Genomic DNA, 14,730 nt, shown 5'->3' with positions numbered 1-14,730 from the left:
CAAGAAGCGTTACAAAACAAATGTACTGAAATATATAACAACAAAAAATTATTTTGGGTTATTTTTACATTAACTTAGTTTTCTGTTTGTTCCAAAAAATGTACACTTTTTAAGTAGATAGATAGATAGATAGATAGATAGATAGATAGATAGATAGAAAGAAGGGGGAGAGAGAGAAAGAGAGAAAATAGAGCGAGATTTTTAGAAAAATTCGATATTGCTATCCTGGAAAATAGGTTTATTTCGCTTGGGATCAACTTAATACTTATACATTTTATTTTAAATTATGGTCAATCATTCACAATTATTGAAAATTTAATTTAAAGAAATTTTACATTTCTTTAAACCGACATCAAGAACGTTGTTCAATTAACTTTGAACATTCTGACGATAGTTTGTCTATTGTATTCTCGAAATTTGATTTTGAAAAAAAAGATAGGATTGAAATATATGACACTTGCCTTTTTAATGATAACCAAGAGATACGATAGCTCTCAAACAATAAGTACTTGATATTTTCACTTCGCTAAAAGAAAATAAGCAGATAATACTTTTAATTTGTTTACCTTATTTTTCCACTTGCCATGGAGACAAACAATAGTGGCTAATCATTTTCCAAGCCAATTGGCCTAGCTTTAATGTAACTTGGCGACGAAATATGAAATGACAACTCTTATTTCAGGAACTTGATTCAACTTCAAGCCCGCTTTTGGCTTATCTCTATTTTAGATAAGTAAATTGCCTAAATAAATTAAATTGTGGATTTATTTGTCGGCAAGGAAAAATTGCCTCAAGGCATATTAAAAATGATGCTAAGACTGACATATTTCTTTTCGCTCATATTACTGTGCTATTCTCGAGGTAAGAATAATACTTATGGATTTAAGCGAATTAAAAAATATTTTATCCTAAACATTAGCTCTTTCAGATTTGTATACATTTGAGAAAATTAGAAAAAGACGTGGCCGATAAACACACAAATGTTTTCCGGTCCAACTACATTAACGTAACTTCTTTTCTGTACAAGATAACTTAAACTTAAATTTAAAGTGAGAAATAACAATATTTCTTTGCGCAAATAAAATTTGCGGGTTGTAATTTCTTATTTTATTTCTCAAGCACAAAGGTATTTATTCAATTTTAACATCAAGTTACTTCATTTCATTTTTTCGTGAAAAACCAAAACGAATTCCAATTTCTGATGATCTAAACTGCTTTTTGCATGCTGAAACCAAAGTTTGATGTTTAAATTATTTTTATTCATTCTCTATTCATTTGTGTATAATCAAGTATCAATAACTTGTACAAAAGTAATTTATGAAGGTTTTAAAAATATTTTACACTTTAAAATTATTATCTTTATTTAATAACTTAAACTTGACTGTTTTTTGAACTGATTTTAACTTACACTGACATTAAAAAGCGCTTCAATTAAATTGAAAAAATATTTTGTTTCGTTCTTACTTTTGAAAAAATAAATCTAACAGAAGTTGTGTCCCGTAGTGTACTTTGCTCAGGGGAACTACACGTTTTATAATATTTTCTAATTTCGATTTTTTTCTTCATATCACTTCATACTATAAAAAACCATGGTTATTTACTTCAGAAATATTTTCGCTAATTTTTTCCCCTGCATTTGGGCCATTAATTTCTTCATTTAGAGAAAAAACGCAAATCTTGACTGCTCTTTCTTTTATCCCCCTATTTTCTTGTTAAATGTACGAAACAAAAAAGACTATAAAAGTTAAATAATCTACTTTTCTTATCCTACTGAAATTTAGTGATTTTATCTATGTTCTCTAATACTAAATTTATAAACTTAGATATTTGGTCATGAGAAGGTATTTGTGAAACAGACTGTGGCGTACGAGAAGGGAGTGAACCCTGCGTTTTGATGATGTATCAGCATTTGTTAAATTGGCGGACCTTTGGTATACCAATTCAGTAATTAATCTGTTCCTACTTTGGATCAAAAAATCTGAAATCAACAAAATTCAAAAACATCTACAAATAATATAATCAATATGTAAAGTGGTAGACTGCCTTGGGCAGTCTTAAGAAGCCTTGCACCAACTTGGCCGGCTAACCGGAGTAATTGCAAATCTTTCATTTATAAAATATCTTTTTGATTTGAAAAATTTTCCGTTCAATTTTGAACAGTAAAATCCCTTAACATTAGTGTCTACGGGGAAACTGAGATTCCGTACTTGAAGGCGGATTTACTTCAAACAAAACCGACTCCGACTCCTGTGCCCGACAATTAATCGGACTCCGACTCCCCGACTTCGACTCTGACTTCGTAGCTTTGTCAAAAATTTATACACGGAGGACAAATGACTGACTCCGATTCTTGGATATTCGACTCCGACTCCTTTATCCCAAAATAAGATTGACTCCGACTCCGCAGCTATGGTTTTAACTGTGAAAAACTTATTCTTGATATGACTTGTTTTTATTTTCACGCTAAAGTTTTAATTTAGGTATTCAGTTTTCGGCAAATAAACTCGAAGTCATTTATGTTTCTACATAAAGATATGCGCAGACGATTTTTTTTTTTTTTTTTTTTTTTTTTTGACAATAAAAATTATTTTTTTAAGTTGACATTTTGTTGTTTTTATTTATTTTGGTAAGTGCATTAATTCATTTTAAAAAATATTTTTGGTAACGGGGGAAATAGAAACGATTTTTTTTGTTGATATGATATAATTATTTTAATGAGCTTATTAATTTTCATTATTATTTTTTCGTTTTGAAAGCTGCTAAAGAATTTTTTTAATGTAAAAAAGTGTATTAGCTGCTTTGTTTAAAAGGTACTGTTATGTTATTTGTTCGTTTTTTTTTTTTTTTTTTTTTTTAATAATAGAGGAATATTTAATTCCTAGAAATCAGCTTAAGATATTTAAAAAATAGGTTTGAAACAATTTGCGATTTTAGCTATTTTAGAGAATATTGATCAGGTACTAGAAAGTAGTATGGGTATACGGGAAAGTAGGCTCGTTTAGTTCTAGATGGAACTTCTTGTTAAAGTTAGTTACGTGGTATTCTTTTGAATTTCTGTTTCTAAGTTAAGGTTTTAAAAAAAGAGATAGTTATGAATTTATTCATTGATTCAACTTTTTTTAAATCAAGATAAAAGTACAAAATGAGAGGGTGCTGACTTTTGAATTAAATAGTCTGATGAATGGAAATGTGTATACAACTAAACTTGGCAAATAGCAAAATCCAAATTTTTTCACTTTATTCTTTTCACTTAGTAAAATAAAAACGTAACATTATAAAATCAAGTTTTTTTTTTCTAAAGCAGACATCTTGTTAAGTTGTCGCGACAGAAAATATCTTTAGTTTGTTTTAATTACGAAGGGAAAAATTATTTTTCAAAAACGCAAGCAAATATCTTCAAAGTAAAAATTTGCATAGATAAAATACACCAATAATACATTACTCACTTATATGAAACGATTTAAATTGGAAAAAGTATTTCAATCACGGTGTCATACACTACTGTTTAAAAATCTTTTTTTTTTCCTCCACGCTTCAAAAGATAAATTTGTGATTGAGAATTGTCTTGAAGAAAAATCGGTTGAAGAAATCAATTCTAGTCTTCTGATGAAGTCATGTTGAAACCTTTTCTCCATTATATTGTAATTCAAAAGAAATTCGAAGGGGAAAAAGAGCCGAATAATTTACAGATAAGAAAAAAGTAAACATAAAACACATTTATCAAACTCAGCGTTCATATCAATCTTACTTCTTAAATTTTCCCCTCTTAAGTTTAAGAAACATCAACCAGTTTTGAAAAGCTTTTTAATGCGATTCCTATTTTAATCAGGAAATTTCTCTGCACTTAGGTAAAGTTACAACGATTTTATTACAAACCTCTTCTATTGAAAAAATAGATTTTAGGAGATGATTGATCTACTGGTATTTCTTATTGCTTAATCAACTTGCTCCATTTTTATATACTTCAAGTATAAATTTGTGCGCATTTTGTTACTCCTTGTAATTATCCTAAATCAAAATATCAATAAAATTTGAGGTAAGAACTTTCATCAAAGAAATAGCTCTTAGCTATAGCTTTCATTCTATATAGATTTTAGAAAGCTATAGCTTAGGACAGAAAGGTTGAAAATTAGGGAAATTATCTTTTAGGGGAGAGGGGGGCACATGTGAACAAAAACGATATTTTTCTATATTTTTCATTATTGATTTGAGATAAAAAGGAAAAAGGTGCTAAATATGATAAACCAAACATCTGCTAATATTTTCATGCAGTTATCCCCCTTCTACAAGAGTAAATTCCAACCTAAAAATTAATTCTAAAATATGTTACATTTTGTTCACATCTGCCCCGGTGGGGGGGCAGTTGTAAACACACCTGGGGCACAAGTGAACAGATACATAAATGGTATAAAATGCACCTAAGCATATCTTTAAGTACTTTTTATTACACATTAATAAACACAATGAAAATATAAATATTGAGTACATAATAAATTAACTTGATTCAACGAACATTATAGCCTTCAAGTTTTACAGAAAAAGAAACTGAAGAAGCAGCTCGATATGTGAAACCTAAAATTGTAGGTGGGGTAATTTTAGCAGAATATCATCAGTGTTTACCATCGATGTATCATCTGTTTCTGGAAATACAAAGGTTTCTTTCTTCTGCTTCCTCATGAATTTAACATTCGCTTCATCACTCTCCATTTTCTCGATACGGCCAACATAGTGAATTTTTGTCTTTTTTGTAGTGAATTCTACGAGGACAAAGTCATTCACAGCTAAATTTTCTGGTGCAAGGTTGACTTCAGCACAAATTTCTTGATGGCTACTCTCTTCAAAGCTAATGTCGGACTCGGAGTCACTGGCTACAACCTTTGACTGCTCCTTTTTCAACAGTTCAGCAAGTTCTAACTTTCTTTTCTTTGCAACTCTCTCACATTTTATCTTCATTTTCTCTGCCTTTTCTTCCATAGCTTCGACAACAATGTCTTTTTCGGGGGTGTCTGTTAGAATTCTTGATTTTCTTTTTTGACGCTGCTTACTTTTCCCTAGAGTGGAATCGTGAAATTATATTCTAGGCAATGGTCTCACACATTCTGGGGTACTACTTGAATGTGCATTGCAGCTGGTGGAGGCATCCTCAGGATTAACTGGCATTAAGCTTGTTATTTGAGTTGGGATGAAATCAGCGTCAGTAAAAGCAAGCCGAGATAACGGCCATATTCCTGGTTTAGAAAAACCCGATTAAATATTTTTGGATGTAAAGGCTGCTGTGAAAGCTGGTGAAGAACACTGACCAATTTCATATATAGTTATTCTTTTTCCTGGGTGTAATGTCAACCAGTCATTGAAAGAAGTTTTCAGTGCAGATTTAAAGGGGCTATAAACACCTACATCCAAAAGCTGTAAACGATGTGAACAATGAGGGGGAAATGTAAGGAGTACTATTCCATTCTTACGACAAAATAATATTACATCCAAACTGATATGACTTTCATGATTATCAAGTAGAAGCAAAACAGGATTTGCTGCAGTACAGCGGGAGTACTTTTGGAAGTGTTTTACAACTTCTAGGAAGATATCTGCTGTCATCCATCCAGTTTTGGATACTAACCCTAAGCTTTCTGATGGTGCTCCATTTAAGAAAATATCTTTGTATCTTTTTCTTGGGAATACAAAAACAGGAGGTACAGTGTTTCCCATTGCATTAACTATACCACAAAATGATAACAAGTTCACCTCTCTCGCCTGAAACATTTTGTCCAACTTGTTTCTCTCCACAAACCAGGATCACTTTTGGAGCCTCCAACACAGTCGCGATACAGCTGATACTAACTTCAATTATTAAAATTTTTAATTATTTAATGTTTCTTAATTAGCTTAATCAAATAAAAAAATTAAACAATTTTTGAAATTGAAATAACTAAAAAAAAAATGTGGGGCACATGTAAACAGTTCACACCTGCCCTGACATAGTGTGTTCACATGTGCCCCATATAACAACTTAAGCCTAAACTGATAAAAAGCAATATTTCTTTCAATTTTTTTTAAAAAAATAGAGTACAAAAACTTATTTTATAAATCCCACTACAAAATGAATAAAGTTCAAATCACAATAAAGATAGTGTTGAATGTGTTTTTACTCTGAGAACTGAAACATGAAAGTTTACTGGCACCTTCCAAAACAGAAGTTATTATGATAACTAAAAAACAAAATGGTTGAGATCTTTGAAATTTCAGGCAGCATACAGTACTACTGCTGTCATCTACATGAATTTTTTTCAGATTTTTTCCCTCATGTTATCTGGGTAAAATATGGTTTGTTCACATGTGCCCCATGTTTACATGTGCCCCCCCTCTCCCCTATATGTAATCAATCGAAATAAACTATAGTAGTACCATTTAAAGAAATGAAACGCAATCAAGATTTTAAACGAAACGTCCATACTATAAAAGAAAATAGTTGGTATAACTTTGATATACCCCCCCCCCCCCAAAAAAAAAAAATAAAAAAATTACACGCCAAATCTGGCACTCCCTATGGACTTTTTAGGGTTGCTGTTTCTTATTTTGGTGTTGCCAATTTAGGTTTTTTCAGCTTTTAGGTTTTTGTTGTTGCCAAATTTAGTATTTTCTTGCATTTTGTAGAATTTTTTGAGTTTTTTTCTTAAAGTTTTGTGGCAACAATTTTTGGAAGTCGCCAAATTTCCGATTTGGGAGGTATATCAAAGTAGTTCCAAACAGTTAACTTTTTACGAACCTATTTCATTTGTATTTTACTTACGTTACATTTCTTTGAATGTAATGATAGATTAAATTGGAATAATAATTCCTATGACAAGTAAAGTTACAAATAAAAAAGTAGGAATTGTATTTTTTATTTTGTACATTCTTCTCGACATTATGATAAATCCACAGTAGTTTGCTTTTTTAAAAAAAAGATACATATTGATGTTCATTTTTTAGGTTATATTTCTGTAAACGCAAATGTTGAAAAGTTCAATTTGCACTTATTCAGCAATAATAGCATCATTTGCACACCGTCACGAGCCTTTACAATTTATTTTTGCGCTTCTCAACGGTGATTGGTTAAGATTTATGAGGATTGACGATTTTCGTATCGTACTAGCCACTAACTGTATCAGTTGAAATTAGGCTTAAATAAATTTTAGCAAAGAAACATAGCGCTTGATCAGTCGAGTTTTCCCTTCACAAAAGTGACTGGTTGAGATTGTGAGGACTGGCGATTTCCGAACAGTGGTAGTCAGTAATGGATGAGTTGAAATTATGCTTAAATAAATTGTAGTAAACAAAACATTGCGCTCCATCAATCTAGTTTTACCGTCCCAAATGTGATTAGTTAAGATCTGTAAGAATTGAAGATTTCCGGGTCGTGGCAATCACTAACTGGATAAATTGAAATTAGACAAAAATAAACTGTAGTAAACAAAACATACCCTTGATCATTGAAGTATTTCCTTCCCAAAGATAACTGAGATCTGTGAGGATTGACGATTTCCGGATCGTGGTAGTCACTAACTGGATGAGTTAAAATTAAGCTTTAATAAATTTTAGTAAACAAACATAGCGCTTGACCAGTCGAGTTTTGCTTTCCCAAATATGATTGGTTGAGATCTGTGAAGATTGACGATTTCCGAACAGTGGTAGTCACTTACTGGATGAGTTGAAATTAGGCTTAAACAAAGTGGTGTAACCAAAACATAACGCTTCAATAATCAAGTTTTACCGTCCTAAAGGTGATTGGTTAGGATCTGTGAAGTTTGAAGATTAGTGATCGTAGTAGTCACTAACTGGATGAGTTGAAATTAAGCTTGGATTAACGATTCCGAATAGTGGGGAGGGAGTTCTCTGGATGAGTAGAAGTTAGGCTTAAGTAAACTAGGCTAAATTAAACAAAACACATGGAACTTGGCCATTGAAAATTTACATTCCTGAAGATAATTGTTTGAGTTCTGTCAGAATCATGGCATCTCAGCATCATAGTTGTTATTCACTAGATGTTTGGAAATTATGCTTAAATAAACTAAACTGAACAAAATGTTATTCTTAACTAATGAAATTTTAACAATAACTCCTCTTTCAGAAGTTTATTTTAACAAAATCAATCAAAACTGTTTTTCTTTGCATTGTCTTTCAGATTTTAAAACGCATTTTGAAATCTAGTTTCCCTTACTTTAAAAACTAGTTCGAAAATCATACATAAAAGGAATAGTTCTTGGTATTCTCCCTTTATCATCTCCTCTAAACTACGTTTATCTGTTTCTAAGAGTTACACAACATAAATCTTCTTTCATCTCATTCAGTAAGGCTTTCAAAATATTTCAGACGGCGAATTAAACACAACTAAGAATTCACATTTGCTTGCTGAAATGCACATGACATTTAATTTGCGATTTAGTTGAATATAAACATTATGAGTTTTCATGTCTTTTCATTCACAACTTACCCAAATGCATTTAAATAAATGTTTACTTTGTCAGACTGAGAGGGAATATTCATTCATGTTGTGAGTTTTGTAGAATATAAAGGAACGAATTTCTCCATAATGTAATGTTACCGGAAACTCAAATCCATCTAGAATTTGTATTCAAATACGAAACTGTTATGAAATTTTCATTGCGTGTTGTATCGTATCAAATCTTAAAAATGCTACATTGAAAAGTTTTATCATTATAAACCACATATAATAACAAAACAAACTTGCAAATGTCTCTTTAATTCATATTAATGAAGATTTAAGTTTTTTTGAGTAAATTTTGCATAACTGTTTCGGAATAGTAAGTTGAAATTTCAGACATACTAAGGGATTATAACCTGATAACTAATGCAACAAGAGAAATATTAAATTTAATATTGCATTTGTGATTTTTCATAAATAGTTTTTATTTTGCATGTCTCACAGTTTATATTGCGTTACTCAGAAACGCATGTTTTTTTTAAATACTTTTTGGTGGTTAGAATGTTTCTTTTCATATGGAAATAAAATTCATTTCTGCTAAATGCGAAAGAGTAACTCACAGTTCATTCAAGCTGTCACATTTCATTTCAAACTGCACAAAAATAGTGTAATTTTTCTTTTTTTGGTAAACCACACCTACCTTCCAAAAACTGTCAACGACCAAACTCTATCCTTAACCAAATTTCGAGTTCATTTCGCGTACTTCTCATATCCTCAAATAATTCCTCACAATCTCTTAAAGAGTACTTTTTTATGGTTAAATGTCTGTGCCATTCAGCGAAACATTGAACAAAACCATAAGTTCAAGATTTCAGTCGCATATTTTTATCTGTGGTGGCTGTTGTTGGCCTTCCAGAGTGATTTATATCAATGTCTTCTTCTTCACAGCCTTCAAAAAACGCTACATGGTCATTCAAAATCCTTTGAACGAGATACTTGCCGTTTTGCTAAACAATAATTACCTAGGACTCTTTATCGCAGAACGTTTTTTCACTGTGGGCATGCCGAGTTTCATACCAAATATGATGGCTATCTTTTGTTCAATAAAACGAAGCTTGCTCGGAAGATAAGAACAAGGATCAGTACAGTTGTCCTTACTCTCCGTATGGCCGGAAATCTATATGGAAGTGATAGATTGACTCAGAAAAAGTCTATTTTAAAACCTTTATGTACATTAGCGTTTGAATCAATAAATGTGTTTTAATCCCCTCACTGACGTTATTTTTGGGACAGACCGTGTGTTTTAAAACTCTTTTGGTAAGAGAAAAAGGAAGAAATCGAATAAAAGATGTTTTCCTCTTCTGATTTAAGTCATTCTAAACCAATTACTGTAGAGTCCGCTAATGGACAGCCACTTTTCATGACAAATTATTCTAATAAGCGGGATATTCCATTAAACGAGATTAAAATAAAAGACAGCAACAGTTTGGTACATTGAAAATGCATTACATTAAGCGCGATATTCTTTTAACCGATATTCTAATAAGCGGGATTGACTGTATATGTTTATTTCTAGTTCTTGAGGAAGGATGCACAGACTTGGCAAGTGTACCAGTACAACCTGCTTCACCAAAAATTATTCGAGTTACTGCAACTGGAAATTTTTACAGCCCTGGATTTGAGAAAAACCGAAATTATCCAGACTCAGTACAATGTAGTTATCAACTACAAGCACCAGCAAATATGGTAAGCAAGATCAGCTTTGTCTAAATACATCTTTGAAAATAATTTATTTGGAAACCATTAAGATGAAATTATAATGCAACTATTTAATTTCTATTATTTTACAAACGGTACCCGCACGGATTTTCTCGTTGTAAAAAGTTAAAAATTAATTTGGTATATTCACAGTTATGTCTACTATACGCTAAGATTTTTTTTTCTTTTCAAGATCTCTTCATATTTTTGGCAGATTTGAAAACTTAGCAATTCGACTGCCAGTTGATAAGTCGCTATTTACAACATCTGTATTTTTTAGAAAAGAAATGGCGAAAACAAATTCGAAAACACAGTTGCATGTGCTGAGAGAGAAATGTTTAAAACTTATGCAGAATTCTATACACAATGCTAAATAATTATTCTGTTCATAGAACCAGAAAATTAGTATTTAATGAAACTTTTAATTTTTCTAAAGATTTTCTTTTCGAAATCATAATTATTATAGAGCTGTTCACACTTCGCCAACATTGCCATAAAATATTATTAAACTACATCATCGCGATTGCAATAAATAAACCTCGCGTGTGATATACAACTGATTTGATTTACTACTTTTTGCAAAAAATATCAAGGAATTTGAAATATATGCGACTAACAAGCAAGAAGATAAATTGTTAGTTTCTCTCGCATCAGGCGCGATCTTTCCACATTACAGCAGCGTGTACTAATGAATAAAAGTCTGAAAAAATTAGAAATATATTTAAAAACGTAGACTATAAAGCAATTTAAGAACTATCGTTCGTCAATGAAACAGAATTTTGCCAATCTATTGTGATCCACGAAAACTAATAAAACTGGCAAGAAAGCGCAAACGATTAAGAAAAAAAAAACTGAAAACCAAACCAATTCTTTTTTAATATACCGGGTGTTCCGTTTGAACCTGCAAAACCTCCAGTTTTGAAACCGTTAGTTCTAGATGCAAACGACCAATTGCAAAAATTTTCGAAACCAGATGAAAGGTTAAGAATCGAAATTTTAAAGCAAAAATAAAAATGAGTCAAAAAATACAAAATTTAACTTTCTATACGGATCCCAGGTCCCCTTACTTATATTTCGGGAAATAATCTCCATTGAAAGATATTACTAACATAAAAAATTTTTAAATTTGTGCGGCCAAAACTCAAGGAGATATTCGAGTTCAAAGTTTTAAGAAACCATATAGGAGTTGAGATTAGAATTTATCGTCCTTTCAGATGAATGACAGGTTGTTGAAGTAAAATAACGAAGTGATCATATTTTTCATTGCTATTCAAAAATAAATGCAAATGGAATGCCATATTATAGGCAAAAACACACTACAAAACCTCAAACAATTTGCAAAACCACACTCTATGCACACATATAATTTTAAACCCTTATTAGCTGCTATATTTTCCCTTAAAAGGTGTCATTGACGGCGAGTGTGAAGTGGTGTGAGTCACAAAACGCTGTGTTTCATTTCTCGGTGAATATTGGTCGTACAAATGTCAAGCATTTTGTGTCGGAAATGTTTTTCAATGGAGATTATTTCCCTAAATATAAATTATTTTTTAACTTTATTTAACTGATATCAACTGTCAGCAAACAGTTTTTTCGCCTAACATTTTCTAAGTAATCACTTTCATGTAAAAATAATAATATATTTTTTACCTCGATCTCAGTTATAAAATAGTAAAAGGAATCTATCGCTGGAGCAAGTCGGGAAACTTCTGACGGTGCTTAGTAAATTCAAATAAGTGTTGGCACGAAAGAAAGTGCGAATCCAAAAGATCCAATAAAATATATATATATTTTTTTTTAATCTAATGACTTTATCTAAGAAAGCTTGGTTATCATTAAAAAGTACAAAATAAAATCAGTACATGATTTATTGGTTACAACACTCAATAATTGTAGTTAATCCTAAAATTTTCATATTAAGGTTAATTCTAAAGCTGCCAATAAAATTAAAAGTAAAATTGAGTCAAAAAATGTAGGTATAGTGAAAGCTTTTCGTACAAAGTTATATATTGCAGCATTTTGTGTAAAATTTGCTCCAGACGTACATGTACCCTACCTCTTACTGCAATATAGTGCAATGTTTTCGTAGAACATTTAAGATTTATTATTGGGGAAATTTTTCAGAGTTAAAGTATTTCAATTTTTATAGACTGTGAGATTAAGTTGAGGTGTCACCCACCAGATGAGCTCCACCCAGGAGGCGGGGGGGGGGACGCCCTCTTAAGAAAAGTTTTTTTACTTAGCAAAAAAAATATTTTTTTCCTCTCAAGTTACAGTTTGAAAAATTAAAAGCACTGGATTTTATCAACGTCTATTTGTTAAACATTAAAGGGAAGCATTTTAATCCTTTTGAAATTTTCAGAAACGTTATTTTCATGTAATCTCACTTTGCAACTATTGGATAATTTGATTCTCAAATTCAACTTATAATGTTGTATGCATCTCAGGTTTACAATAAAATACATCGCAAAAATTTAATGAAAAGGAATTAGTATTTGAATCTCTGTTTAGGGATTCCCCCCCCCCCATTCCCTTGAGGAGGGGGTATTTGAAATATATATATATCTTAATCTATAAAAATCTTCTGTGCGGACGTTTGTCACAATAAGGCTTTTAAACGGCTGGACCGATTTTGATCAAATTTTTTGTGTGTAATTAAGTTGTGGCAAGCATGGTTTTGAAGCGCGATGGATCGAATCGGAATCGTTTCTGTTAATTAATTAATTAATTTAAACATTGGATGGTTATATCTTCCAATTGATTAATATTTATTTTAACCTATTGTTGAGCGAGAATTGAAATAAATATTTAACCCGTTGCCAAAGGACAATAAGAAATCCAGTTCTGCTTTTTCTAATGAAATTTCCTACTGTGACATGTCAATTGAGAATAGATAAAACGTAGAGAGAGCGTGTGAAACCTTCATTTCTTGAAAGCAACGATTTTAGGTCCAGTGATATATTTTAAAGTAAAGTACTGGAAGAAATCGGATTTCTTTCAAGAGGTTCACGCAAAACGCGTATTTTTCGTCGTAGTTAAACTATGTGACCGAGTCGGTGTTTTAGGTTTTCCTAGAGCCGCTATATAGACAGGCCGACGCATCAGCTTAAGTTTAGCCATTTTATATCGGATTTTTCATTGATGCACTGTCAGGGTTACCATAATTAAGTTTCGGATTTCGCCAAATTTGCCGAAAATAATACTTTATTTAATAAACAACTCACGTGCCGCTAATAATCGCTCGCAGTGAACAATCACCAAACGCGATTACTCGCCAGAAAAGACAACTACTCAAACACGCGCTGCGATCCAAAAAGGCTGATCTTAAGCTGATGTGTCGGCTCGTATATATAGGTGTCTTAGGTTTTCCTAACCAAATGATCGGATAATATCGTACATAACAAACAACATTTGTTTCTCGGTTCAAATCCATCTGAGTTTTGGCACCAATGGCAAAAATACTTTAAGGATTATCAATTTAATCAGTACATTATTAAAGAAAAAATCAATAGTTCAAAAAACTAAAAAAAAACACGCTTTCGTAGCAAAATGAACTAAAAAGTGAAAAATAATCTTTGGATTATAGTAATTGACCAATCACTTAATTTTAATGTAATACAAAAAAGCGTGGGGTGCTGTCTATTTACATTTTTGCTTGGAAAACAAATAGAAGAAATTCAAGACAACTGATAAGAAGCCCCCCACGCTTTTTTGTATTACATTAAAATTAAGTCATTGGTCAACTACTATAATCCAAAGATTATTTTTCACTTTTTAGTTCATTTTTCTACGAAAGCGTGTTTTTTTTAGTTTTTTGAACTATTAATTAATTTTTTTTTTTTTTGTTTTTTAGTCTTATGTTGGAGAATTATCAGCCAAAGTTTTTCTTTTTTGTGCGGTATATGAAAATTTGAATCAGATCGGGACTTAATTGACAAAATTATTTATAAAACGAGTGCGAGGTAATATCTTAAAGTTAAGACAAGGGCACCCCGATGGGAAGCTACTGTGAGTCATTGATGTATGTTTGCGGGAATCATATTTATATTACTTTGAAAAATTTGAGATGCATTTGAAAAAAAGTTTTGTTTAACCAAGGCTTCACTTGATACGCGTCTTATCAGGCTCAGTCATTTCAATAAAAGTTGTAGTATGAAACCAATCAATCAAACAAAAAACCTGGTCAGACTCCAGTGACATCTGGTGGATTTTGTGGCAAACTTTCAACTGTATAAACAACAGATAAGATTATTCTTAAGGAGAATAGTTATTCAAAATTGAGTTCAAAAGTATTTGAGTTAATTTAAAAGCAGTTTTTTTCTTCCCTAGGAAAAGTGTTTGAAAAGATAGTTTAGACAAAAAGTGAAAAAATATGAAACTTTGTTTTCAAAAAAAATTAAGTTTGAATAACAAAATCAGATGAATATAAGCTGAGGAAGACAAATCAATGTAAATTCCGTGTCTGAAAAAATTTTGTGATTCCAACTTTTCGCAATAAGCATTTTTAAAAGTATTTGAGTAATGTAACTGCAAACCTTCAAAAAATATAA

At 31.3% G+C, this 14,730-nt stretch overlaps 1 protein-coding gene across 1 annotated transcript in view; it reads left to right on the top strand.

The window, feature by feature from the left end:
- Window positions 1-714: 714 nt before the first annotated feature.
- Window positions 715-14,730, top strand: part of LOC129226080 (transmembrane protease serine 12-like) — a 49,573-nt gene continuing 35,557 nt past the window's right edge. Inside the window, exons 1-2 of the mRNA XM_054860668.1 lie at window positions 715-861; window positions 9,999-10,168. Of these exons, the coding sequence (XP_054716643.1) occupies window positions 807-861; window positions 9,999-10,168 (225 nt within the window). The 5' untranslated portion in view covers window positions 715-806. The remainder of the gene's footprint in view (window positions 862-9,998; window positions 10,169-14,730) is intronic.

This window comes from Uloborus diversus, chromosome 7, assembly GCF_026930045.1.
Source record: "Uloborus diversus isolate 005 chromosome 7, Udiv.v.3.1, whole genome shotgun sequence".
NCBI classification, from domain to species: Eukaryota; Metazoa; Arthropoda; class Arachnida; order Araneae; family Uloboridae; genus Uloborus; species Uloborus diversus.
Note: the sequence above shows the minus strand (reverse complement) of the source record. Positions and strands in the feature narration are given on the sequence as shown.